Below are 27,963 nucleotides of genomic sequence, written 5' to 3'. Positions count from 1 at the left end.
GCTGGAAGTATTTTGATAATAATACATAAATCACGCAATGGGGTTGCATAATGTAAATTGATCAAGGTACCTGATGTTCCAACAACAAAATGCCAGTTTGTGCCTTTAAGGACTCCCCCTCTGTCAACACACACACACAAGCACACAGACGTTGTCTTCCTGCCTCCCTTCCTTCGACAAAGACATTTTTATACTGGTTTTTAACACACAGTGCAGATGAGTAAATTTAGAGTCAGACTGTTTCCAATTGTGTAACTGGTAGTTTGAGTACTCTAACTGTTGCCTCATTTGTGCCCATGTTTCCACCAAAACCTCAAAAGAAATATGATTTTACTGTGTATAGCAACAACACAATTGTATTTTATTTCGCAGGACGTCCTCAAATATTCTTCAGTGCCACTTTATTTTACACAAACATGGGAAAACTCATGAAATTTGGTGTTTTCAGGACCTACAGACAGACAGTGAGGAATTTTTGTGGCACACCATTTTAGATGTTCATCTCCTGTAATGACTCTTTGAAAGTGTCCATAATTTTCAAAGGGTCAGCCTTGCATTCCTCTGCAAGTTCACAGGAAGTGTGTTACAATGGAGGACAAAATGGCCAGAGGCGTTGTCCACCAACTGAGAGACACACACACACATGCACGCAACACTCACACATGCTGACACACATACACAGAGGGACTAGAGGAAGTAGTGAGATGGTGTTAAATGACATGAGCAGACTTTTTAAAAGGTGGGGACAGTGCTGCTTCACAGTGTGGATCTGAAGGGGAAATGCAAACATGTTCCACTTTGCTGACCAGTCGCCTCCGTGTGAGTGCCGCCCACAGAGACGCAGTGTCTGCAGGAGCTTTTTTTTTTTTTTTAAAAGAGCCAGTTTAAGAGTACACAGCATCTGAAACATGACGAGAATGTGTGTGTGTGTGGTACACATACCAATACCCACTCATTGGGCCTATAGATTTCTGTCTCTAATGAGATAATCAGCCTGAGGCCAATGGCTTCAATTTGTAGGCTACTGTATACCAATCAATCATTGTGGCTTGTCATTACTACTTTGATTGCATCTGTTTTTTTTGCTGGAGGTGGATGCTTTTTTTTTTCAACTTTAGGGTTTTGGAGGGAAAATTTGCAACATACACAAGCATAGCACCTCTTTCTTTCTTTCTTTCTTTCTTTCTTTCTTTCTTTCTTTCTTTCTTTCTTTCTTTCTTTCTTTCGTTCTTTCCCTCCACTGCCTAGGGATATGATTAGTCTGTTATGAGTAAAATCTCTGCTATTTAAAGGGCCCACAGTAAAAGTCAGAGTCTCTGTCTAAAGTCCTCATTATGGCAGCAGTTAGGTCCAAGCTGGTAATAAATAGCTCTATCTTGTCTTTTGGCTCGGACAGAAATAAAGTATGTCATAAAGGTTTTCTACAACTCTCCCTCAAGGCGTGATTATCTATCAGGGAAACAAAAACAGATACCATGTTGTGGTCTGATCTATCGTCTGGATACAGAGAGAAACTGCATTGTACAAAGCTAATTAAGTGACCTAATTTGTGACTGGAAAGGGGGTTAATTAGCCCTCTGACTGGCTGGCTTTCCATCCATCCATCTTGTGATTCTGTCGTCTCAGCGGGTGGACAAGCCCTGTGTGTTTGAGATGTGAACCTGTAAATCAGCAGGACCGAGCGCCCATGTGTGGCATTCTCCAGGCGGTGCTCTGCACCATGATGTTGGGTACAAAGAGCCACTGTGTTTGTAGCAATGGGGCATGGACTGACCTCAGATTCCTGAGGACAGCTGCCACACACACCACAGGCACACACAGACACGCACACACACACGATTAAGGCATGCACAGCTTCAACACACTTGCACAGACAGTTTTTACTCACCCATACTAACCCGGGGGTGGGTGGCTGGGTGGGTTGATTTGTACGTGCGTGCCACCAAATTACAAGTCACCAAATCTCAGGAGTGCAAAGGTCAGAGCTGCAGAGCTCCTTCTTCCTCTTTCTGTCACACATTAAAAGCACATAGTACATCATATCAAACTTTCAAAAGATTAATTCAGTGGTATATACAGTATATATAAAGTACATTTTAACATATTTGTGCATTAGTATCTGTCCAGTGGTGCAAAGGAACTCTACATCTATAGGCTTAGTACTGTACTCAAGCACATATTTATTATTTGCAGTACTCCATGCTTCAACTGGGACACTATTCTTATTCAGTTTGCCTATTGATGATGAGTTTTATCAGAAGATCTTACAAAAAAAAGACAATGTAAAAGACAGTAATCATAATTCAGTAATATAATGATTAACTTTGAAGAGGGATATATTTTTATTATATATTTATTTTAGTGCTTTAGTTTTAAATTAAGTCAGTGGCATTGAATGTCTTTACATTTTGCACCATCCACTACAGTACATGTTTTAAATACTTCTTCAAATGAGTTAATTATAGGGACACAAATATTGCGAGCACCAGCACTGCTATTTGAAAACTTCTGGAAAGTCTCACAGGGGTGAGATTTTTTTTTTCCTTTGCCAGAACAGAAGACAGATCTCCTCTGGACATGAATGCAAAGACGTTCACTCAATACTATGTAAAACAAATGCCCCCCCCCCCCCCTCCCTTTCCTATACCTCTCAGCTCCTCATTGGTAATGATAAAACCCATTGCAGCCTCCCTCCCTTCCTCTCTCCCTCCCTCCTCCTCCCCTCCCCGTGTGGTTTTTACGCTTTTGATCCCCGAGGGACCTCGCGTTTTACATTCCTGGCATTCCGACCTCAGTCCCTCCTCGGTTACTTATTATCGCCGCCTGCTCTCTCCACAATCATTTCACAGCAAGAGAGGAGCGCGGCGCACCGTCCGGGGGGAGGAAGATGAGACACGTTTAATTCGGAGGAAGAAACAAAGCTCATGGAAATAGTGGATTTACTTTAATTTTTTTTTTTTTTTAACTTCAGGATCGAGAACAACGTTTTGTTATGATGAGAGCGTGAGCTGGTAAGACGAGCGTCTTTTTTCTTTCTCCCGTTTCCTTTGGCACAATAGAAAACCCCGAGCACCGAACACGAATAAAGTAGCTATACAGTCCCAGTCAGTGGTGCTAAAGTTAAGTGACTTGTGGGCAAATTAAAAAGTTATTCACGGCGACAGTTGTGTTGTTAAACCAAAGATGAAGTTATTTTACAATGCGGTTTTGTGCGCTTTTGCTCCCCCATGAGATTGGAATTTTTTTTGGCGCATGTATTTTCTGCCTGCTGTGGGAAATGTCTCCACATCACTGTGTTGTCGCTGTTGGTGAGGGAGACTTTAGTGCTTCTCTATTTCATATCATTTTTTTTAACTAAACATTTATTAATGAAATTAACTTTACATAAAAGAGAATGCGTTTACATGTTAGTCTGTGTTGCCAGTGTTACTAATGATGCCAGGGCCTACATGCTTCAAACAGCCTCTCCTCAGTATGTGACTTATGTTAATGTGTTTAATGTATTTCATTTATTTATCAGTTGTCTCATGTTGTACACATCTGTCCCGACCACCTCAGACTGATCCTACTTTATCCTCTCCTCATGTTTTGTCTCAGGTCCACAGCTGATTTATTGAAATACTTTTACACTGAGAAAGAGCTCAACTGGTCTTCAGAGAGAACAGCAACGCACACTAAGCAGTATGTCGTCCACTGAAGAGCCGTCTGGCACGGTCCTGCACCGGCTCATCCAGGAGCAGCTCCGCTATGGAAACCCCACAGACACCCGAACCTTACTAGCCATCCAGCAGCAGGCCCTGCGCGGGAGCAGTGGAAGCAACAGCGGACCCAGCAGTGGAGGCGACATGGGCAGGAGCCCGCGATCCTCTTTGGAGAGTCTTACCCAGGAGGACCCTCAGTTCCCTCAGCTTTCTGCGAGACAGGAGCCTCAGGGACAGGAGCACCAAGGAGACTACCACCACTCAGAAAGTGGCTACCAGCTCTACCAGCTGCACGGGGAAGAGCTGCCAACCTACGAGCAGGCCAAGGCTCACTCTCAATACCTGGCCTCTCACTGGGCCTCCACGGGCCCCATCAGGCAGCTTCACGAGGAGAAGCTCCTGCATGAGGGGGCCTTCCACGAGGAGGCAGACTTGATGGAGCTGAAGTGCAGTCATGTGCGGTCACTCAGTGAGCATCGCATGCAGATATCTCTGGAGAGGAACGATGCGGCCGCGAAAGCAGAGGCGATCAAGAGCACCTCTCACAGCTACCCAGAGCTGCCTTACTACACCCCACAAGCCCTCCAGAACACAGGGTCGAGCCTGGGCAAACGCAGCCCTCCTCCAGAGTACTCGGCCCCCATTCAGGGCCAAGGATTTATCCCCCACCAGGTCCAGGAGCCGGTTCAGGCCCAGCAGCACAGGTACCAACTGGAGTTTAGACACGACTATATCTGTGATTGTGTCCAACTACTTTAACCTTACATCATACGCTGCGGTGTGGTGTTTTTTCGTCCAAGAGCCCGCCTTAAAATAGTCTCAAGCTCATCATTGTGTTTCACATGCGTAAACACATACCTATCAGTGTGAGTCACACCATAGCCCGAGTACCAATTCACAATTCCTTCTTGAAATACTTACAGGAGAACAAGTTCAGCCCTGTAGGTGTTTGTAATGCTCGGCATACTGCAACAAGATAGTTTTGCATGCTTGTGTTGCCTTGGATGCTTTTACAGAAGCATGTTCCTCATATAGACTTTTACATTCTTGGCAGCTACTGGACTCAGATCGTCTGCATGGTGATAGACAGGAATAGAGCGATATCTCAGATGCCTTACTTCATCTTGCTGCGCCACATGTTTTTATTCAGCTCGTATTTAGCGTTTATTTAACTCCATGATGATCTTCTCTCATGTAGGTATGTCCAGTCGGCTCAGCCAGCTGAAGTTCCCTGCTACAACGCTTTCACCGGCCTGCCACCTGCTGGCTTGGAGGAGCCCAACCAGGTGGAGCTGCTGTTGATGGAGAATGAGAGGCTGAGGCAAGAGCTGGAGGCACACAGGGAGAAGACAGGCCGTATTCAGAAGGTAAATATCTGCACAACACTCCCTTCATAAATCAGGACTGATTCTCTTCAAATATAGGAACACAAGTTACTGATAGCAACTCGAAATCTAAATTCAGATGGGAATACTCTAAAGCTATTTACTTGCTGAATGGCCAGACAACATCCTCCATGTCAGCCACCTGTCTTATGAAACACAACCCCAGTCGACAGTTGTCTCCCTGACATCCAACTCCAGGCACACTCCCTCATCTGGACTGGACAGATGAGATCAGCAGCTGCCACCTTCATACCACAGAGGCACAAACAGAGGTCACAGCCTGCTACTGTGTTTACACACTCCTTTCATTGTGTAGCTGACCTGGCGGAGGCCAGAGAGAGCGTGTGTGTGCGTGTGCCCTTTAGTTCCAGGGAGGCCATAGATTTTCAGGGTAATCTAGGGCTTGTCAGACAGCAGTCGATCAGGTTGTGACCCACGCACAGCTGATGGGGGGCGGGGTGGGGGGTGCGCGGCAGGTGGTGGGCTGCTGTGGAAAAAGTGAAAGGTCCCTTTTGTTTTTTCACCTAACAACACACTAAACAAAAAACCAAACAGGCCCTAAAATCAGATATTTTCTTGTTCAACATGGTGGAAACAGCTTCAGACACATCTTACACCTCTGCCAGTCTTTGTAAAAATTCACTCCGATCTCTGCTGGCGTTATGTCACATGGCCTTTGCCTTGTCTCAGCCTTAAAGAATGATAATTGCCGGGGTTGGAAAGTTTTCTCCGTCAGGCCGCAGCCCTGAGTAAACATGCCTGTGTGACTGCTGTAATGGTGGGTGTCTCTTTGCCGTTTCCACAACCCAGGCACAGGCATGCACACCTTCCCTCCGCTGGCATCCTTCCCAGACCTCTGTGTGTGTGTGTGTGTGTGTGAGAGAGAGAGAGAGAGAAAGAGAGAGATTCTTTGTGTGCATTTTAACCTTGAGGTGTGCGGTGTACGTGCACGCTGTTGTGCGCTCACACACCTGGAACTAGAGGTATCAGCCCTCAGGAATGCAGATATAAATCAGTCTCACAGGGAGTGGTGCAGGCTTGAATTCCTTCTCATATACCACACACACTCACACACACACACTGAGTGTACTGTATACACACATTCGCAATGGTACCCATATGTACATGTATGTACTGTAACAACATGAATCAACATTCCAGCTCCTCCCTGGCATGTGAAGTAGGTTAACCAAAAACCTCTCTCTTTCTGTGCTCCTCTCTTCCCCCCCTCCATCTTTCCTCTCTCCCTCTTTCTCGCTCTTCCCCTCCTTTCAGTTGGAGCAGGAGATCCAGCGTATTTCGGAGGCCTATGAGACACTGATGCAGGGCAGCAGTAAGAGAGAAAACCTGGAGCAGACTCTGAGGAGGAGGCTGGTGGCTGAGATCAGGAGGCTGCAGGATTTCAACAGAGACCTTAGAGGTACTGCCACGACTAAGAACATCATAGTACCACACAGCAATACCAGCTCTAACATGCATATATGGTGTACAATCAAATGTAATTTCAAAACTGTGTTGCATTACAGAAAACTTGGAAAATGCCAGGACGCATGTTGCAAAAGAAGTGGAAGCAGCTGATCATAACCAGCACATCATGGCGAAACTCCTTGAACAAAGTAAGTATGTCTCTTGGTATGTCTGGATTCCCCTTCACAGCTCTCTTATATCTTCCTTTGTAATCAACATGCTTGATTGGACTGGATTGCAGCATAGCATGAGGCCCTTTTTGTAGCTTAGGATGTCCTGCACGCAGGAATTTCACTTGCATAACCTCAGCTTATTTGGTAAGAAGGCTTAATAATGGGGAATTCAATCCACGCACCTCTTTGGAAAGGGGAAATGAACTGGCTCTAAATCACAGAGCAGCATTGAAAGTGGTAGAAACGAGCCCCCGGCCCCTTCCGCCCCCACCTGTTGTTATTGTGATTTATGTTGTCTGTTTAAGGAACTGGTCTCAAGCAGAGTGGTGGTGTTTGTATGGCCTTGATGAGGAATGCTCTGTGCTATGTGGGTCAAAGGGATAGGGCGGCTTTCTCCCCCTTCCTCCTCCTTCCTCCTCTCAGCATTCCAGGAGTGCTTCACTAAATGAAGAACACTGGCCACCATGTAGCAACTCTGGTGCTTATTACTGGGGTTAGGGCTCAGGAGGGAGAAATTGTGGATTCATAGATATATTTAGAAAGGACCGCAGCATCTCATAGCACTTGTGTTTCTTTTTCTTAAACCAAACTACCATTAAAATCACGTCTACATGAAACATGCACTTAACCCGGCCTCTTCTACTTTTTTTCTTCGCTGCAGATGAGGAGCAGAACTTTGAACGGGAGCGCGTAGAACGAGAACTGGAGCGGTTGCGAGCCACGGCGGAAGAGCAGAGCCTCAGGGCGAAGCGACTCGAGGAGGCCCTGGAGGCAGCTCGAGGACGCGGTCGCCAGCTCGAGGAGGAGTTGAGGAGGAAGAGGGCTTATGTGGAGAAGGTGGAGAGGCTTCAGAGCGCGCTGGCTCAGCTACAGTCCACCTGCGAGAAGAGGGAAAGCCTGGAGATGAAACTGCGGACACGACTGGAGCAGGAGCTGAGGAGTCTGAGGGCGCAGCAGGTACATTTCCGTCAGAAAACGTCATATGATAAGAACCGTTGTACATGACTTTAGGGCTTCTGCGCTCAATATTATTATATTTCACCTAACCTTTGCCTGTTTCACTTTCATTTTCCACCTCAGAGGCAATCCCAGCCGCCCGGAGTGACCATGAGCTCCCTCCAAGAGCGCCTGCATGAGCGGGAGGAGCGAATCCTGGCCCTTGAGGCCGACATGGTGCGCTGGGAACAGAAGTATCTGGAGGAGAGCACCATGAGGCAGTTTGCCATGGAGGTGGCTGCCACTGCTGCTGCTCAGAGGTAAAGAACGTGATTGGTTATTTGCTGGGACATTGCACAGACACATGTTTAAATAGAATTTAAGCTAAAATCCAATATCTTAACTTTTTCCAGAGACACCACCATTATTAACCACTCGCCCTGCCACTCCTCTAACAACAGTTTCAACGAGGAGCTGCCAGTTGCTGACCACAGGAATCAAGAGATGGAGAACAGGTTCGTACCTACGATTAATCTCTACGTTCTACAAATCATCACAGATTCCTTGCGGCACCATCGTGTTATCTGCTCCGCTCTGATTTGTGTTCCTCTGTTTCTGTTTCGTATCAGGATCCGTGCTCTTTACGCTCAGATCTTAGAAAAAGACGCCGTGATCAAGATCCTCAACCAGCGGCTGCACCAGGACCAGGGGCGGAGGGACGAGCAAAGTCCCCGGACGAACCTCCTGAACGCAGCGGGGGCGCCGCTCCGAGCCGCCTCCTCCACTCCCTCCATCAGCTCCGTCAAGAGCAACACAAAGAGCAGAGGTGAGGGGAAGACTGCTCCCGGACACAGGCGTGAAGCTCTGATCCAGATTTTCTGAGTTGAAGCTGACGGTTTTCCCTGTGATGTTGTCCCGTAGGTAAAAGTCTTTCAGATGATCAGACTTTGCCCAACCGTCAGTTCTCCACTCAGTCTGAACCTGGGACGCTGGAGCGGCAGGTGGAGGGAACCAAAGCCAAAGAGGCTGCCAGCACAACTAAGCTCCACAGTGGTGAGTGAGCTATCAAATATGCATGAGTGTGTCTGTTTACGAGGGCCAATAATCCAATAATGCTCTCAGTATAAAACTTGAACGATAAACGATTTGCACACATGCAGAGCGGAGCATGGATAAACAAGTTTGCACAGCCTCATACTACACACACTCGCACACACATTCGCACTCTCACACTGCATGTAAAGTCGACTTTTCTGTCCACATGAGAAGAGGTTTGGACCCGGACTTTATGGATGTCCACATTGATTAACCATGCTGCTACTTAGCCAGCCAATCAGATGCCATCTGTCCAGGTCATGGTTCATAATGTGGGCCTTGTGGAATGTGCATGGTTAGGAAATAATGTGGATCTGTTGACTGAGCACATTTACCAGAGGGGTCTGTTTGACTGTGGAAAATCTCTGTTAACCTTTTACTCTCATATAACTGAGCTGTGTGATATTTTTCCACCGTTTTAGCCCTAAAACATTCATATAATTATGTATTGTCTCTCTCTTTTCCCCCCCAGACAAGGCAGCTCCTAAGAAGCTGCTATTAAACCCTTTCAGAGGCCTGGAAGAGTTGGAGTCAGAGGCTGTGGAAATCTTCATTTAAAGGACTGAGAAGTGGATTTTAAATGAGAAAAAAAAGCAATTCTGAGAATCTGTGAAGAGTGCAAGTATTTGAATAGCGAATGGAAGAAAATATTGGATGCAAGAATGTTGTGGAAAGAGGCCAAAGCACGGGAAAAAAAGGACTGTTTTCACATTTAAGAGACAGAGCTGTGCTCTGACTCACTTACTCTCACCAAGCTGGGCAGCTGCAGGCAGCCGGCCGGGCTGGGTGAGAAAAAATGCATCTTCTGAGGTACTTGGACAGTATTGTGGATTGTAATAGGGCAACATGTTCTCAGAGAGTGTATGCCAAAATATTTATATAAATATATATATAATTGCTGCTCCCCCTGTCATTTACCCCCACCCCCTTTATCTCTTTTCCCAATCCAGTGAATTAAGAAGCTACATATTTATCTTATGTGGTTTCCACATTCCCCAAGTATTAACTTAAGCCTCATGTCCTTCTAGATAAATATTCAATTAAAGGTTATCTATGTGACCTGCATTCCCCTCCTCTCAAAAAATCGTAAATTTGAATAACCTCATTCCCACAACATGGATGTTATCTGTTTGGAAGACTTCCCTTTGCTCAATAACTTAAGCTGATAACATGAAACACTGCTGATTTAAATGCTTTCGCTGTCCATGTTCATTAAGCCTGAGTAGCTGGTCCTACAAAGGCTTAGAGGTGTGTGAACAGCCTGGTGCATAATACTAAAAAAAAAAAAAAAAGACAAATTTGGTTTGTTTTTGCCAAACTGACACAGACCTGGTGTTGTTTGTAACTCTGGGAGGGTTGCATCATGGTGTTGATTTCATCATCTTTTTTTTCCTCCTAATTTTAATGACTTTTTCCTTCTCAGAGTACGTTTGCATGTGTGATTACAGTATGTGTGAGTGTGAGTGTGTGTGTGTGTGTGTGTGTGTTTCCCGATGTGGTGATTCTGCTGGTTCGGTCACCATTGTGGGATAAATGTTGAAAACTACACCGTGTTGGTTTTTTTTTGTTCTGTTTTGTTTACTGTGAGCTTTGAACTAACAAACAGGTTAATTATTATTATTATAATTATTATAATAATTATTATTGTTATTATATATTTTATACAGATGTTTGTATTGTTATTTTAGATAGTGCTTTGAGCAGGTCGCCAAAGAGTTTATGTTTGTATGTTTGTAAGTTATGTGCCGACAATCACGGTCATGTCAAAGCTGTGTGTTGACTCTAAACAGACATTTCTGTGAACTTCAAACAGTATGAAGGTTTTTACAGTTGAATTCATGCAACATTTCATAAAGCAATAAAATATTCTAATATACATTAACTGGCTCTTTGAGGATTTTATCCTTCATATATCTGTTGATTTATCATTGTTAATATGAAAATATCACCCGAAACACAAATTGTTAGTGTCAGAAAAGCTTCTCTCCCACTTCTGTTGTCGCTCAGTCTCCTCATTCCTGTCCTCTCACTCCACCACAGAGCAGAGCGCTCTTCATTAATGAATACCAGAGCTGCATTCTTTTGGGTTCAACTTTCTCGGGTGGCCTGCTCTCTTGTTCTCCTCTTGCCATGAAGAGCATACTTGACATAGATCACATTCTCATAGGGACACGTAACCTTATATATGACAAAGGCAGGTTTCTCCCAGATTAGCCGCTAATGCCATTTGAAATTCTTGCATTCCGCCACACACCTTTGTCAACAGGGCTGCTTTCACTGCCCATCAATTTAACTCACACTCAAGAGGTGTTTATGAACCAGTTCAGAACGCGGCATTGGATATGAAGATGAGAGAGTGGAGAGCTCGGTTGTGCGGTATCTGTTTCAGGATAGGGCTACCTTTCTCTCTCGTGCATGAACACACACACACACACACACACGGTCACAAATATCGACTTGTACCAGTTTTGGGGCGGGCGTGCAGCACTGACAATGAGATCTCACAATGCAGTGGAACAATGAGGTTAATGACAATGACAAGAACAATGAATGTTTATGGTGTCATCAGTGGCCACTCACATGGTTCACCAGTCATCCTACCACTAGAGCACGTGTGTGAAATACAGATGGAGAGATGTTTTGACACCCATTAGCTGGGGTGGGGTGGGGTGGGGGTGGGGGGTTGGCACAGAAACCACGTTAAATATATAATTTGGTTTGATATCTTCAGATTAAAATAAATGACCCACAGTGAACAGGACTGTCATCAAGACTTGTTTGTGTTCAAGGACTTTGTTAGAAGAACAATTTTCACATGATGATTTTCTGAATGAGTATCTGTGGGGCCAAAACTTACATTTTCAAAGCCATCCATTAATTCATACTGTCAACAAACTATAAAAGGTCAGTTTTCTGTTCCAGGTTTGAAAAACTTGCTCCTCATTCTCCGCCACGACCGAGCAGGCAAAGCCCGAGACTGTATCCTGCTGTAGTCTGATTTTGGATGGGGACTGCGTTAAAACACCTTGACATGCCTGGACTTGGGCAGAGAGGATATGAGTTGGTGAGATAGCGCGGATGCTTTTGACAGAGAGGCTTGTATGGGAAAACACAGAGCAGGATCCGGTGGCATGCGATGCCATCAATCTTATTTATGAACTTAAAGCTCTTATCTCGTGTACTGACTGACAACATTGTGAAGACTTGCCAACATTCCTGCGTGAATGTGAAAGGCAGCTGACATGTTTCGACTGAATCGCTCTCTCTCTCTCTCTCATTCGCTCCCTTTTCTTTCTCTCTGTCTTTTTCTCAGAATTTACATGATGGAGGAGGAGAGAATGTAAACAGGAGTCAGAGGTCAAATTTGTGCTCAAACATGCAAGAAAACGACATTTTCTACACTTTCTGGATCAGTTTTCCCTCCTGTCTCTGGCTCAGTCACATGGGAACTTCACGCTGAACTGCAGTCACCATGAAAGGAATGAGCCTGTTGTTGAGTAAACACGCAGTTCTCACACTGTGTGTGTTTGTGTGCACTGCTGGGGATTTTTGGCCCCATTCTGGTGTTTACAGTTTAACGGTACATTCCTAATACGTTTCAGTCATTGAAGCTTCAGCACATTCAGCAAATAGACTAATGGTGAGTGATGATATCAAAGCAAGAGTGTAAAAGGGGCGTTTTCTGGCGCTGTCCTGACTCCACATTGGTATGGTAATTGATAAGTGATGTGGCCTTATTCTATTAACGTGGCAAAACATAATCAAAAACAAATCACAAGCATGTATACATACACAGACAAACACACTGACACAAATTATTGTTGTGGTAGTGTGATGAGAGATTGATTGACAGGCCTCGTCAGGCCAGATACCTGCAGCACTGGTTAATGCATAGCTATATGGAATAACTTGTCAAATAAAACACTCAACGCAAAGTGGATCCAAAAAAATCCTATCATTTCTTTCTATTGTCATAAAAGAGGATTAAGCGGGGCGGCGTTTAGCTCACTGAGTAGAGTTGACACCCCATGTTGAGGCTCAGTCCTCGGTGCAGGCGGCCCCGGTTCGAGTCCCGCGTCGGACGGCCCTTTCCTGTGTGTCATTCCCCCACTCTCTGCCTCCCCATTTCCTGTCTCTCTCTCGACTGCACTATCAATTAAAGGCAATTAAAGCCCCAAAAAATACTTAAAAAAAGAAAAAAAAAGAAAAGAGGATTAAGTAACATGTGTTGACAAAGACTTGTAATAATATGTCACCACCTGCTACACAAGAATTTGTAATTATTCAGGAGCCATATGTTCAAAACCACATAGGACCCCAAACCCATATTTCACTCCTGGTGAAATAAATATTCCAAATGTCATTATATTTATTTCATGTGCCATTTTAATAACTTAATGTAGCTATAGGTATTTTTTCTGGTAAATTCATGGGACTCTGAGAACTATCATTGAGGCGTCTAAGACATCAAAAAGCAAACGTAGCCTACAGCCAGTCACAAAGAACCATCATCAGGGAGAAGAAGAATGAGGAGTCCTGCAACACATGATGGTCTGCCCCCCAACTCACAGAGTCCTGATCTCAACATCATCATCATTGATTTTTTTTAACCATTTATTGCCTGTTGTTGTATTTGTGAAAGCAGCCTACCTCCTGTTTCATCCTGTTCTGTTGTCTTCAATAATCAACTACAGGATGTACGGTTAAAGCACAAACTTGCTTAGGCTACTTGTTTTATTATCAACTGACGATCACATAACTGACATAGAATGTAATAACAGATCAGCTGTAACCGGTGATACTGTAACCTGGCAACCGTAGTGTTCCATACAATGTTGCCTGACAACGCTACTACATTTGGTGCCCAAAACCTGTAGTAGCCTACTATACCTGCACAGAACAAAAGGTTATGCAAGAGGTTAAAGCACAAAAACACCAGTTGTGTCTGATTTCCAAACAACTATGAAAATAGAGGGGATAATCTTAAAACCCCTGTTCTATTACAGTAACTACTGGTTGATAACACTCGCAGTCCTGACTGAACTAGCCACAGAACTTTTGAAGTTGAAAGGCGACACCTGCTGGTAATCTACCAGACTTGTGCAGATCTCTCCATCTTGGCCATCACATAGGATTACAGTAAAATGGTTTATTTTGTGGTCAGCAAAACAGAATTCATAACAATAAGTCTGTTGGTGAGTGTCCTTAAGTTTTTATTTTAATTTTATTATTTATTTATCTAGATATTTATTTGTAATATTTTATGTTGACAGTCCGCTCACGCTTTTGATTAAAACGTACAAATGTAAAACCAATCTGGCAATAGGCTATAGGCTACTATCACATTTATCATCCTATGCAAAATAGGGAAGAGCAAAATTTCCAAAGGGAAAAATCACAACAATTTTACTACTACTGCGCATATTCAGTGGGTCGCACAACGCGGAAGTAACACCGGAAGTCATAAACTTTTTTGGCCAGGCGACCAACTCTGATACAACTGAATAGGCGCCATTTTCGATCCTGTTATTCAGTTCCCATAATAACGGGCATGGCATTTTCTTACTGCTGTGGCTGCTGATGTTGGAAAACATCTGTCCTTGCCTCCCATATCGGACTTCGTAAACATCTGTAAGTCTGAACCTGCGATATGTGCTCCGTGGTCGGCTGTGACTCCGCGCGTCGCAATGCGCAACGATTCAAGTTACCAGAGGATCCAGAGAGGAGACTGGAGTGGGTCCAGTTTCTCTTCGAAGTCAACGGACAGCGACTGAAAGAGTCGTGCTGGACTGATATCACCATTTGCAGCGAGCATTTCAAATCGGACTGTTTTGTGCGTGCGGCTCCTCATGGCCCGGTTTGGCTCAAGGCCGACGCTGTCCCGTTCGTGGTGAAGAAAGAGGAGCCGGAGGTGAAGACCGAGGAGGACCCGCCATGTGAGGTGAGTCTGCTGTGGTGGTGGTGGTGTCCAACTCTGTAGTTTCCCCTTCATCCTTACACAGCAAATCATAACATAGTACACATGACACACAGAGGAGGCTGGTCCATTGAGGCAGAGGAGGTTGGTCCTCCTCTATTTTTGAGAGGCAAAAGGAAAATTTATTTTTTATTTAAGAAAGAGTAACTGGTTGAAATAAATCATTACCAAATCTCAGTATAATTTATAAAATATTATATATGTATTTTATCATAAAAAAAGTTTGTTTTTTGGAAGAAAATCCACTTAAAACGGCTCAACTGCGCCGCCAGCAGGCTCAGGAGACAGAGCAGGCTGTGTGAGGAGCAGGGAGCAGGAAGGTGGGGGCTCTACGGAGGTGGCAAGATTTTTACTTCCCTAACTGGCCTCGGGGCGGGATCTTCTTCCATTGACTCAATGCAGAGCGATAGATATATAGCTGTCATAGCGTGCCATCAAGTCCACCAACTCCCTGTAGTTGCCCTTGTTAGCCGACTCTTGCCTCTCATCATGCCCTCTGAAAGACTGCTCCTGCATTCCAAGATAAGATGTTGCATCAATGAGACGGATTAATGCATCTCTGTTTCGTCTTACTTTGATGTTATAGTTTGCTCTCTGCAAACGTGCTCCCTCATCAATCAGCTCACTGATGGGCACCCGACCAAAAAGCTTCAGCCTACTGTTTGCTGTGATGTGGTCCATACATTGGTCATGTCTTTTTGTGCTTCTGTCCAAATTCTTAATGTCACAGAATCCTTGTTTAGACCAGGGGTTGAAGTGTGCTTTGGACTTCCCCATCAACAGGCATGGCCAACAGTACAATTTGTTGGTTGCTGGACTGCCAGTGAGCCAAGAATATCTCGTGTACCAAACTGGATTCAGCTTTGAATCTTTCTGCTGATTGCTACCAGCATTTTTGGTCATTATTATCTGAGGGGTGGGTCGTCCAGCAGTCTTGATCCTCACCTTTGTGGCATGATCCATGCTGTGGAATGGCTGTGTCAACAAAAAGTCCACAAGATTTTCTTCTCCATCCCACTCTCTGCATCTGCGTCTATGCCCCTCAGTCATGCTGGCTGCCTCATTTGCAATTACACCATCACTTTCCTTCAAAGAAAAAATAAAATGTATAAGTGAATGAAATTACTTTTCTTATGCCAAGTTTTTATGCATTTAGAAATGTATGGATGAAAAAAAGAACTTGTAATTCGTTTAGTTATGCATGTGACAGTCACACCATAAGACAATTTTGAGGTTTGACTCAAAAATGTCTAATAACAATGCAATGCAACAGGTCCATGTAGAACAAATGAATGTTTAACCATTTACTGTATTTTAAATGATGAGAATACTACTATTTATTCATTTTCATCTTATTTGACAGAGAAAAATACTAGCCTATGTCATGTCAAAAACCATACTCGTATTCTTTAAAGCTGAGACATTTAACTCACCTGAACATCCTCCATGCTGTGCAGTCCCTAATCCGGTCCAGGTACTTGGAAGTCAGGCAGCTAAAGTGGACCCGATGTGAGGCTGGAACGTCGTGGCGCACTTTCTGCTCCGCGCCTTTTCCTCCACTACCGCCCATAAACTCAAGCTAACTGCTGAAGCAGTAGCAAGTTAGCTAACTACATTCCGCTCGGAAAACCATAAAACTCGTAACGTAAACATAAAAAAAGTAAATATAGAACCGTTGAAAACGACTTAAACAAAACTTACACGAAACTATTCACAATAAAAGTACACAATTTGATTATAATCGTTACTTTTCTACGCTGCTGCAATGAATCGTGGATCTCGTCTTCTCCCTCACTCTCACACTGACTCGCCCCTCCCTCAAATGGCTGCTGCTGTCAACCCTACCGTAGCAACCGTAACTATGCAGGCACGACAGAAAAGAGGGTGATGTTGATATTTATCATTCTTTAAGCCCAAAACCTGAAGATTTGTGTCATTAAACATGACCAAACTACACCAATCACTCAGTTTTCCATAGCAACCCATGCTTTCTATTAACATTAGGTGGATAGCTGCTGGCATTAGCTAATAAACATTTACCTTTGAGAAAGTTTAAAAAGTCCATCATTCCGGTTTTCCGAAAGTGTCAATACCGGTGTTTATTTTGAAGGGTCAGGACCGGATTCTCTCGTGTTTGTTTGGACTTCCCACCCGGCTTGACGCGCCTGATCACGGAAAATACTAGATTACGGACCCGGTAGTTGAAATTATCGCTGCAGGGCACGAGCTGGCGGCGTGTCTGTGAACGACACATCGATTAACATGAGCCGGTGTGTCCCCGCGGCCGGCTAAAAATAAATACCGTATTTTCCGGACTATAAGTCGCGGTTTTTTTCTAGTTTGGCTGGCCATGCGACCTATATTCAGAAGCGACTTATATATTTAAAAAAAACCCTACGCTATGACCACAAGAGGGAAGCACGGCTTTTATTTCTAAATCCCTCCTCATTCAGTGGCTCATCTTCATCTTCCTCATGTGCTGTTCTCCTCTCTGCGCTGTCTGACCTGTCTCCGTTGCGCCGTAGCGCTTCACTCCGTCAATTCAGAGTATTTTCACAGCGTATTCTGCGGTCAGTCTTCGGTCTCTGCTCCGGTCCCGACTGGGCTCCGGACACGGAGCAGAGAGCCAGGTCCGACAGTGCCAGGCTATCCCTCTCTGAAGCAGAGGAGAGGTCGGCTTCACTCCCGTCTGTCTTCACAGAGTCCACAAAGGGTTTCTGATCACAGGGTTTCCAGCGCTGCCGCCTAAACTAACGCGTTAAAAAAAAATATCAACATCACCCTCTTTTCTGTCGTGCCTGCATAGTTACGGTTGCTACGGTAGGGTTGACAGCAGCAGCCATTTGAGGGAGGGGCGAGTCAGTGTGAGAGTGAGGGAGAAGACGAGATCCACGATTCATTGCAGCAGCGTAGAAAAGTAACGATTATAATCAAATTGTGTACTTTTATTGTGAATAGTTTCGTGTAAGTTTTGTTTAAGTCGTTTTCAACGGTTCTATATTTACTTTTTTTATGTTTACGTTACGAGTTTTATGGTTTTCCGAGCGGAATGTAGTTAGCTAACTTGCTACTGCTTCAGCAGTTAGCTTGAGTTTATGGGCGGTAGTGGAGGAAAAGGCGCGGAGCAGAAAGTGCGCCACGACGTTCCAGCCTCACATCGGGTCCACTTTAGCTGCCTGACTTCCAAGTACCTGGACCGGATTAGGGACTGCACAGCATGGAGGATGTTCAGGTGAGTTAAATGTCTCAGCTTTAAAGAATACGAGTATGGTTTTTGACATGACATAGGCTAGTATTTTTCTCTGTCAAATAAGATGAAAATGAATAAATAGTAGTATTCTCATCATTTAAAATACAGTAAATGGTTAAACATTCATTTGTTCTACATGGACCTGTTGCATTGCATTGTTATTAGACATTTTTGAGTCAAACCTCAAAATTGTCTTATGGTGTGACTGTCACATGCATAACTAAACGAATTACAAGTTCTTTTTTTCATCCATACATTTCTAAATGCATAAAAACTTGGCATAAGAAAAGTAATTTCATTCACTTATACATTTTATTTTTTCTTTGAAGGAAAGTGATGGTGTAATTGCAAATGAGGCAGCCAGCATGACTGAGGGGCATAGACGCAGATGCAGAGAGTGGGATGGAGAAGAAAATCTTGTGGACTTTTTGTTGACACAGCCATTCCACAGCATGGATCATGCCACAAAGGTGAGGATCAAGACTGCTGGACGACCCACCCCTCAGATAATAATGACCAAAAATGCTGGTAGCAATCAGCAGAAAGATTCAAAGCTGAATCCAGTTTGGTACACGAGATATTCTTGGCTCACTGGCAGTCCAGCAACCAACAAATTGTACTGTTGGCCATGCCTGTTGATGGGGAAGTCCAAAGCACACTTCAACCCCTGGTCTAAACAAGGATTCTGTGACATTAAGAATTTGGACAGAAGCACAAAAAGACATGACCAATGTATGGACCACATCACAGCAAACAGTAGGCTGAAGCTTTTTGGTCGGGTGCCCATCAGTGAGCTGATTGATGAGGGAGCACGTTTGCAGAGAGCAAACTATAACATCAAAGTAAGACGAAACAGAGATGCATTAATCCGTCTCATTGATGCAACATCTTATCTTGGAATGCAGGAGCAGTCTTTCAGAGGGCATGATGAGAGGCAAGAGTCGGCTAACAAGGGCAACTACAGGGAGTTGGTGGACTTGATGGCACGCTATGACAGCCTATTAGCAGACCATATTGAAAATTCTAATGTATTCTCTGGCCTCTCTAAAACCATTCAGAATGATTTGATATCAGCAATTGCATCAACAATTAAAAGTGAGATCAACAGAGAGGTGGATGAAGCACCATTTTTTGCTTGGCAGGTTGATGAAACGACTGACGTGAGCTGTCACTCTCAATTGTCTGTTATTGTCCGTTACATAGACAATAATGGCAGAATTCAGGAGCGCTTTTTGGGATTTTTTGATGTGTCCAGTGGACGGGATGCCCAGTCCATTTTTGAGTTACTGCAGTCAGAGATGTCTGGTCTGAACTTTGTGGAGAAGCTCATTGCACAGACTTACGACGGCGCTGCTGTTATGGCTTCAGATCTGAACGGCTTACAAGCTAAGGTGCGAGCGGTTGCTCCCAGTGCAGTCTTTGTGCATTGCTATGCACATCGCCTCAATCTCGTCCTCAGCCAAGGATTGAAAAGCATCCCCAAGGCCAAGATTTTCTTTGCTACTCTTGGTGGGTTCAGCTCTTATTTTTGCAAATCAACCAAAAGAGTAATGATTCTGGAAGAATCTGGGTGTTCCAAAGTGCCAAGATGTGCACCTACACATTGGAACTTCACCTCTCGCATTGTCAACACAGTGGCTCTAAACAGAGACAGACTGATAGACACATTCACTCGGATCATCGATCACCCCACAATGGATGATGAGTCTATAAGAACAGCAGATGGGCTGAAGACAAAGTTAGAAGACTTTGAATTCATGTTTTTGCTTTTAACATTTGAGCAAATCTTCTCCCAGACAGATGTGGTGTTTGATGTGTTGCAGGCAAAATCAATGGATGTTTCGTTTTGTAAAAGGACTGTTGAGAAGCTCATGGACACGATGGAGGAGCTGAAGTCAGAGGAGTCATTTGAGAGGATTTTCAGTAGCGCAGCAGATATTACAGAGGATCCAGAGCTCATGCACAGACGAAAACGAAGACAAGGTAATGAGGATCCAAGACAAGTTTACAGACAGCTGTACAACTCCATCCATGCAAGTGTTAAAAGTCAGATTGGTCAGCGGTATCAAAACCTTGAATGTTTGAAATTCATGGAGCTTCTGGATGTTGGCAAATTTGCGTTCTTCAAAGCAGACTTCCCCTCGGCTGCATTCAGAAGTCTGTCAGATAACTATGGCCGTTTCTTTGACATGGTGAAACTGAAGTCTGAGTTGCAGGTTTTTTACAGTGACAATGAGATTCAAGGTGACAGCATTAAGCTTTGTGATTCATTACAGTCAATGAAAGTCAGTGGACTGAGCGATGCAATGCCTGAATTGTACAAACTCAAGTCTCTTATTGCCACAATCGGTGTGACATCTGCTGGGGTTGAGAGGAGTTTCTCTTGTCTGAAAAGACTGAAAACATACACAAGAAACACAATGGGACAAGAACGACTAAGGAACTTGGCAATGCTTGCAATTGAGAGGAGAATTCTGAAATCTCTCAGACAGAATCCACACTGGTATGAGAAGACCATAGATGTGTTTGCCACACAGACATCTAGAAGGATGGACTTTACTTTTAAGTAGATGTGTCACTCTGCTCCTCTCATGGTCCTGATGTCAAAGTCACTGCTCCTCTCATGGTCCTGATGTCAAAGTCACTCACCTGCTCTCATGGTCCTGATGTCAAAGTCACTGCTCCTCTCATGGTCCTGATGTCAAAGTCACTCACCTGCTCTCATGGTCCTGATGTCAAAGTCACTGCTCCTCTCATGGTCCTGATGTCAAAGTCACTGCTCCTCTCATGGTCCTGATGTCAAAGTCACTCACCTGCTCTCATGGTCGTGATGTCAAAGTCACTGCTCCTCTCATGGTCCTGATGTCAAAGTCACTCTGCCTTGTGGCTTTACAAATTCTAAAGAAAAGGTGAGCACTTAATAGTTCAATTATTTTTTTCCTCAGTGTTTTTTCCAATTACTATGAAACTGACAAAGTTTGATTTCTGCTCACTCTGCACCTCTGATGTTGTCAACAGGATCTCTGCTCCTCTCATGGTCCTCATGTCAAAGTCACTGCTCCTCTCATGGTCCTGATGTCAAAGTCACTGCTCCTCTCATGGTCCTGATGTCAAAGTCACTGCTCCTCTCATGGTCCTGATGTCAAAGTCACTCACCTCCTCTCATGGTCCTGATGTCAAAGTCACTCTGCCTTGTGGCTTTACAAATTCTAAAGAAAAGGTGAGTACTTAATAGTTCAATTATTTTTTTCCTCAGTGTTTTTTCCAATTACTATGAAACTGACAAAGTTTGATTTCTGCTCACTCTGCACCTCTGATGTTGTCAACAGGATCTCTGCTCCTCTCATGGTCCTGATGTCAAAGTCACTCACCTCCACTCATGGTCCTGATGTCAACAGACTTTTATCATTTAATAAAATGTTTTTTTAAAGAAGTCTTGTACGTCATTGTTTTATTACTCAAATTAAATCGAATATAAGAAAGTAGAGATAGGTAGTTGACTAAAATAACATGACACCGTGGACTGGTTTTCCTCCTGTCCTCCCCAATTTTTTCAGTCACCAGCCGCCACTGATGACACATATTGTACAGGCAAGGTTTGTTTGTTTGTTTGTTTACACAGGGAGTGAAATTCATTTAAATTCACTTGACTTATTTTCCTTCATAAGATACATCAGAGAAATGTGCTGCGGTATAGTGTTTCTATCCTGTATATTTTTATATAAAGGATACATCAGATACATTAGTTACAACTAGTGTTGCTGTTGGTTGAGTATAATGGAAAGTCCTGAATCACACCAACAAGCATTTTATTACCATATTTACAGATCAAGTGGTCAAAAGGGCAGCAGGGTCGGGTCTATGCAAAGTGGATTAACTACTGTTAATCCATATCATGTATCATTCAGTGTCTGCAGTCTTAGGCAGTTAAAGCAGAAGTAAGTGATATATTTGTGTTAATATAAGTCTTAAATGGTTATATCTTCCGACAGCAATCACTTACATAGAGTGTTTGGACTGAAACACGGGTCTCTCAGTCCCTCTGCTCTGCTCTGAGCCGAAGAGAAAACATTTATCGTATCCTACAGTTTTTATCCAATGAGGAGAGAGAACGGCATGCAGGGCTGTGTGTGCAGCCAAGGAACGCCGTGAATGTGGCGACGTAGGGACGAGGACTGTTATGGTGCGTTCAAGGAAACTCGTATTTTTCCGACCGTGAAGTGGTACCAGTTCGATCTGGTACGAGTTCACCGGTCGGAAGTTACGAGTGGCCGTTATAGTGACTTTCACCGGTAAAACAGGTCGGAAAAACACGAGTGGGTTGCCTGAAACGCTACAAAGTCGTAAGTTGTGACTTGAAGCTGTAATTTACGATTTCAATAGCCTGCCTGGAACGCAGCATTAGCGAAAACGACCGGACCACTTACTTCTGCTTTAACTACCTAAGTCAACCTAAGACTATCATACCGTGCTCCTGTAATATTGTACTTATTGTATTATACATTACACACATTATACATTATACACAAAATGTGAGTCTTATACTGTATAAGACTCACATTTTTCCACATACTGTAAATATATGGTGTTCTGTAACTATGTTACTGTTGTTCAGGTATGACCTTGTCCTTTTTGTTGCTTTCTTTAGGTGTCTCTGGAAACCCAAGAGGTTGCTTCTCAGCTTAAAACAGGTGATCCCTCAAATTAATTTTCTGAAGAATCAGGACTTACATCAGTGTGTTAGAAATGTGATGTGTCATCACAAATGAATTACAGTGAAGTATTTTCTCATGTGTTCTTTGTATTTTATTTGTAGATGCCACGGAGGCCCCGACCAGTACTCCAGATGCTTCTGTTCAGATCCAACCAAAACATGTCAATAATAGTTTAACAGAAAAGTATGTTTTCTTCCATTTGAGTTTTACATTTTTGCTTTCTTCTATATTTAAAGGGATAGTTCACCCTAGAATGATATTTCGCTCATTATCTACTCACCCTCATGTGGACTAAGGGCTGGAAGAAGTTTGAGAGTCCTCCGTCCCTTCTCTGAGTTACAGGGGGTCTCAGCGTAGCAGTGCATGTCCATATAACGGTTGTAAAGGGACACCAGAGCTCTTCGTAAAAAAACACACACAAAAAAACATCCAAATACCTCCATGCTGCTCGTATGTAATGTCCGTCTTGTGCTGAAGCCCCAAATTGCGTAATTGTCCCGAAAAAAATTAAATAAGTCTATATTTTAAGCTTGTTTGTAGCGGAAGCTTCTCAAAGCTCCTCTTCCTGGTCCGTCCAAATCTCGCGTGATTCGCAGTAACCGCACTGACGCCGGCGCAAATCACGCGAGATTTGGACGGACCAGGAAGAGGAGCTTTGAGAAGCTTCCGCTACAAACAAGCTTAAAATATAGACTTATTTAATTTTTTTCGGGACAATTACGCAATTTGGGGCTTCAGCACAAGACGGACATTACATACGAGCAGCATGGAGGTATTTGGATGTTTTTTTGTGTGTGTTTTTTTACGAAGAGCTCCGGTGTCCCTTTACAACCGTTATATGGACATGCACTGCTACGCTGAGACCCCCTGTAACTCAGAGAAGGGACGGAGGACTCTGAAACTTCTTCCAGCCCTTAGTCCACATGAGGGTGAGTAGATAATGAGCGAAATATCATTCTAGGGTGAACTATCCCTTTAATAACCTTTTGATACCAGGTTTGTGGTAATACAATATGTTTTGTTTTTTTCCCTTACAGAATTACACTTGTTCAGATGAAGGGGAAGTATGTTGTCAATGAAAAACTCCTGATCCAGCTGTTGAAAACCAAGTGTCCTTTGTGTGGATCAAAAGTAAAGGTGGAGAAGGTTATCCATGGCATGCTTATTGTCTTGAACCAACAGTGCCAGCAGTGTGAGTACAGAAACCAGTGGAAAAGCCTGGTCAATGCCACTGTCCCAGCAGCTGAAGTGCAAGTCCCAACAGAAGGCACAGAAGTAACTGTAGAGGTAAGACATGAGTTTGCTGCTTTTCAAATTGATTTACATTTTTACCCAAGTAAGCTTCAAAAGAAAATAAACACATAAACGCTCAGTAAGTGCACATGCATCAACTCGTGTGCAGCCTGTTACAAATGCTCCTGATTTCTTCTACTGTTTTTCTGCTGTGTACTTTCTTTTTTGCTGGTTTCCATTATTTTTTGTGTTGCATCACTCTTTTAAGAATTTCCCTCTGGGGATCAATAAAGATTAAGATTAAGATTAAGATTAAGATGCTTTATTGTCATTGTATGTCATACAATAAAGCATCTTAATCTTAATCTTAATCTTTATTGATCCCCAGGGAAATTCTTCAAGTAATTCTGATTTTGATTTTGATTTAAAGTCTGTGTTTGATGTTATCAAATAATAATGATGATGAAAATAAGGTAACATTTTATTCCTACTAATTCTTCCCACTGTATGTTTCACAGGAACCGTCTGAGGAGAGTGAGCCCATGAATGAATCGGAGGAATCCAGTGATCAGGGTCAGGGAAAGGTGGACTCAGATGAGGACTGGAAACCAAGAACGGTTTTGTTTCCAACTAGACTGCTACGGGTAGAACATGATGAAGGAACTGAGGACGACGATGACGATGAAGATGAAGATGAAGAAGGAGAAGGAGAAGATGAGCAAAATGACAGTTGCTGTGGATACACCCGCAAAAACAATGTGCTCTGCACAGACTGTGGTAAGTTTTACAGTAAACGGTGGCCTCACACATGTGAGCACAAAGTTAAGCCCTATTCCTGCAACATTTGTGGCAAGAGGTGTGTTAGTGAGGTTGCTGTAAATTCCCATGCCAGGGTCCACAATGAAAACTATGAGTATTCATGCAAATTCTGCCTGACTACATTCAAAACAAAGGTGGACAAAATCAATCATGAGCAGATCCACATAACTGAAGGAAAACCCTATAAATGTCCAGACTGCTCAGAGACATTTGCCTCAAATAAAGAACGTAGAATCCACCTGGAGGAACACAGAGGCCCCAAACAGTTAAAATGTGACATCTGTGGGAAAGAATTTGTCTGGGAACTTTCCCTTCAGAGACATATGGCTGTGCACACGGGTGAGAAACCGTACAAGTGTCAGGTGTGCGATCGAGGCTTCAACCAGCCGAGTCACCTCAAATCTCACATGCGTCTGCACACGGGGGAGAGGCCTTTTAAGTGTCAACACTGTGACAAGTGCTTCAATCACAACGTGAGCTTGAAGAGTCATGTGCAGCGTTACCACACATCCAGGAATGAAGAGAAGAGAGAGAAGATGAGAAGTACAGACTCAGAGGTTGACAACAGGGAGGAGGAACAGGATGCAGAAAATGAGGCGCAGGAGGAGCAACAAGGTGTACCTAAAAAGACGAAGAAGAGAAGCACAGGCAGACCCAAAGGTAGGCCTAAGAGCGATCCATCAGGGAACTTTGATCCTCAACTAGAAGGTTCAGATTCAAACACTAAGACTAAACGGGGCGCACGGAAGTCAAAAAGAAAGCAACGCAGAGGCGCAGAAAGAGAAGACGAGCCGGCTGATTCAACAGAGGAGGAAGAGGAGGAAGAGGAGGGAGAGGAGGAGGTGGAGGAAGGGGAAGAAGGGGAAGAAAGCAACGATGCGTTGAAGAGCACATCAAAATCACGTGGACAACAAAAACATTCTGACAATGACTCTGATTTTGACCCAAAAGACCAAAAGAGAAAGAGACCCAGAAGCCAGAGCAGTGGGACGAGCTCAGGCAAGCGCAGGGGGAGACCAAGAAGAAATCTAGAGGTGTGAAGGTTCAAGAAGTCTAAGAATAAAGTGAGTTTCAACTCATGTGAAAAGGAATAAGCAATATGATGTGTGAGTTTATATACAACTAGACTTCTAAGATACAACATATTCACTAAGGCTGAAGTAGATTTTATTGCTTCTTAATGTTTAGAGAAGTACATGCATATGAATTTTGTTCACTGTTGTCTCCACCACCACGGGCTCATCAGACTGGATAAAAGATGTGATGTGAAGTGACTGTGTGCCTGTCTGCTGTATGCGTCCTTCATAAAACTAGTTGGTTGATGTATAATCTGACTGAAAGCTGGTCATATACAGTATATGCTGAGATAACAGGTAAATGTACCTTGTCTGTACGTCGAACAGTTTGTCTTTTGGGGTGATGTATGTGTGAGCCATTTATCCTCAGAAAGAGTTGTCTGTGTGTTTTAACATTTTTATGACAGCAGGGCTGTAAAATGTTTCAGCTGCTTTTCTGTTTACAGCCAGTTATAAAGGACCACAAAGCCGAGCAGCTGCCAGAGTAATGCGTAATACATTTCTTAGTTGTCCAGAGGAATGTGTCAATGAGATTTATGACATTACAATGGAGGTGAATAGAATTTAGTTTGTGTTGTTACACCAAATAAGTCGACATATATTCTCTCTATCACTATGCACCTCTACCCCAGATGCAGTTTTTATATCTGAACATTACCACTTCTTGTTCTGTGCCTAAAATGTTTGCATAGTAAAATAGTTTTTACACTGATACCAGCAAAAGGTTGTGATGACTTGATGGATAAAACAATACCTAATAAAATATATTGACACACTAACAACAGAGGATTGAATCAGCTTGACAGACATTTATCATTAAGTGTTGTTATTGTTTTTCTCTTCCAGCATTAAAGATGGAAATAAGAAATCAGAGTCCTCACTAACCTTCTTCAAACTTCCTTTACTTTTCAAGTAACCTTATTCATTGACCCCAAAGCTGGTGGGATATGCCTGGAAGAAAAACCACACTGAATTCCTAACAATGGGGCAGGACCAGTTATTTTACACACTATAAATTATTTTGGCAAGGATTGATTATCCTGCTGGAGCTATTTAACAAGAGAGAGAAGGGGTTGGTGCCAGAAAGTCGGAAGAGTGCACTTACGATACGTTTTTGTAAACCCAAACAAAACAGCGCTACGACCGAAGACCCATCACTTTAACTTCACATTTCAGAACAGACGAGTAATAGCATCACATCAGAATATGTGTGTAAGATGGTAATGGTAAAAAGGAGGTGTCGCCATGTAGCTCTATAGTTTAGGGAAATGATCCAAGTGTGCAGAGAAAGATTAAGGAGGCTGCACTAAATGTAGAGCAATGTTTTTGATTTGATTTGATTAGTCTTTATTTTGAACATATTAAAAAAAGATAAAGAAAGAGAGAAAAAAAGGTCACATAAAATAAGTAACACATTGTAGTGTCCTAAAAAACAAGTCCCAAACAATTTAACAGTCAGTTCCCACCCCTTTATCACTACTCCATCATCCCATACTCAATAAGACAAGACCTCCACCCAGCTTTTCCTCATTCTCATATATTTTTAGAAACATTATTTTTTTTAAAAACGGAGTTATCTGCTTTTGCAAATGAATGAACTCTTCATATATATTTTAACAGTTTTATAGTTGTGCTATTTTTGAGTTCATTCTCCAGACCATTCCACATTTGCACCCCACAGACTGTTATGCACATACTTTTCAGAGTTGTTCTGACATTTAACTCTCTTAAAATTTAATACCCTCCCTGCCTTTCCATAAACATACTGTGTTCATGTGTTCATGCCATATGTTCATGAAATATAAGTTTACAGAGGGACACAGGGAAAAGTAAATTCACAGCAGCTATTTAGACACTGTGTATAATAAAGAAACTGATACTGAACTAATTGCACTGTGTAGGCTGTTCTATCCACAAGTTTCCGAATTGTACGTTTAAGTTACGTTTCCATGGTTTTCAGTCGTTGTCATAGTTGCGGCAAATGCATGGATCTATTAACGCTGGCTTTTAACACGGATGTCAATTTTTGTGATATCCACTGCAAGCTGGTGTGATGATCAGTGCGTTTTGCAGATTTTCATTGAAAAAAAAAAGAAATCCATGCATTTACCGCGACTACTGAAACCATGGAAACGT

General features: G+C 43.2%; 2 protein-coding genes and 2 long non-coding RNA genes across 8 annotated transcripts; 3 read left to right on the top strand and 1 right to left on the bottom strand.

Annotated features, from left to right (window-relative positions):
* The first annotated feature begins 2,816 nt into the window (after positions 1 to 2,816).
* On the top strand, positions 2,817 to 10,639 carry LOC146970530 (angiomotin-like 2a). 2 transcript variants are annotated; one of them, XM_085805060.1, is made up of 11 exons: positions 2,817 to 3,011; positions 3,598 to 4,405; positions 4,900 to 5,068; positions 6,362 to 6,506; positions 6,613 to 6,702; positions 7,388 to 7,683; positions 7,807 to 7,982; positions 8,076 to 8,177; positions 8,292 to 8,488; positions 8,584 to 8,715; positions 9,230 to 10,639. In XM_085805060.1, exons 2-11 carry the CDS (start codon positions 3,684 to 3,686, stop codon positions 9,313 to 9,315), a joined length of 2,115 nt encoding a protein of 704 aa, XP_085661186.1. In that variant the 5' UTR covers positions 2,817 to 3,011; positions 3,598 to 3,683; the 3' UTR covers positions 9,316 to 10,639. The 2 variants fall into 2 exon arrangements, with proteins under 2 accessions (XP_085661186.1, XP_085661187.1); XM_085805061.1 differs by having other exon boundaries at positions 2,837 to 3,011; positions 8,124 to 8,177.
* A 3,596-nt stretch (positions 10,640 to 14,235) lies between these two features.
* Positions 14,236 to 26,596, top strand: LOC146970527 (uncharacterized). The gene is made up of 5 exons (XM_085804032.1): positions 14,236 to 14,698; positions 22,633 to 22,675; positions 22,801 to 22,882; positions 23,737 to 23,986; positions 24,451 to 26,596. The coding sequence occupies exons 1-5, from the start codon at positions 14,408 to 14,410 to the stop codon at positions 25,789 to 25,791; spliced, it is 2,007 nt and encodes a 668-aa protein (XP_085660158.1). The 5' UTR covers positions 14,236 to 14,407; the 3' UTR covers positions 25,792 to 26,596.
* LOC146970528 (uncharacterized) lies at positions 19,921 to 21,379 on the bottom strand. Of its 4 annotated transcripts, none has more exons than XR_015038003.1 (5): positions 21,323 to 21,379; positions 21,073 to 21,175; positions 20,828 to 21,042; positions 20,730 to 20,763; positions 20,523 to 20,599 (listed from the first exon to the last, which is right to left on the bottom strand). It is a non-coding gene; the product is annotated as an uncharacterized LOC146970528 (long non-coding RNA). The 4 variants fall into 4 exon arrangements; XR_015038004.1 differs by having other exon boundaries at positions 20,558 to 20,599; positions 20,664 to 20,731; XR_015038005.1 differs by lacking the exon at positions 20,730 to 20,763 and having other exon boundaries at positions 20,495 to 20,599.
* LOC146970529 (uncharacterized) lies at positions 20,761 to 21,379 on the top strand. Its single transcript, XR_015038007.1, has 3 exons — positions 20,761 to 20,893; positions 21,003 to 21,204; positions 21,314 to 21,379. It is a non-coding gene; the product is annotated as an uncharacterized LOC146970529 (long non-coding RNA).
* Positions 26,597 to 27,963: the final 1,367 nt, after the last annotated feature.

Source organism: Trachurus japonicus, chromosome 17 (assembly GCF_045865225.1).
Source record: "Trachurus japonicus isolate A0001 chromosome 17, Traja_1.0".
Lineage (NCBI taxonomy): Eukaryota > Metazoa > Chordata > Actinopteri > Carangiformes > Carangidae > Trachurus > Trachurus japonicus.
Note: the sequence above shows the minus strand (reverse complement) of the source record. Positions and strands in the feature narration are given on the sequence as shown.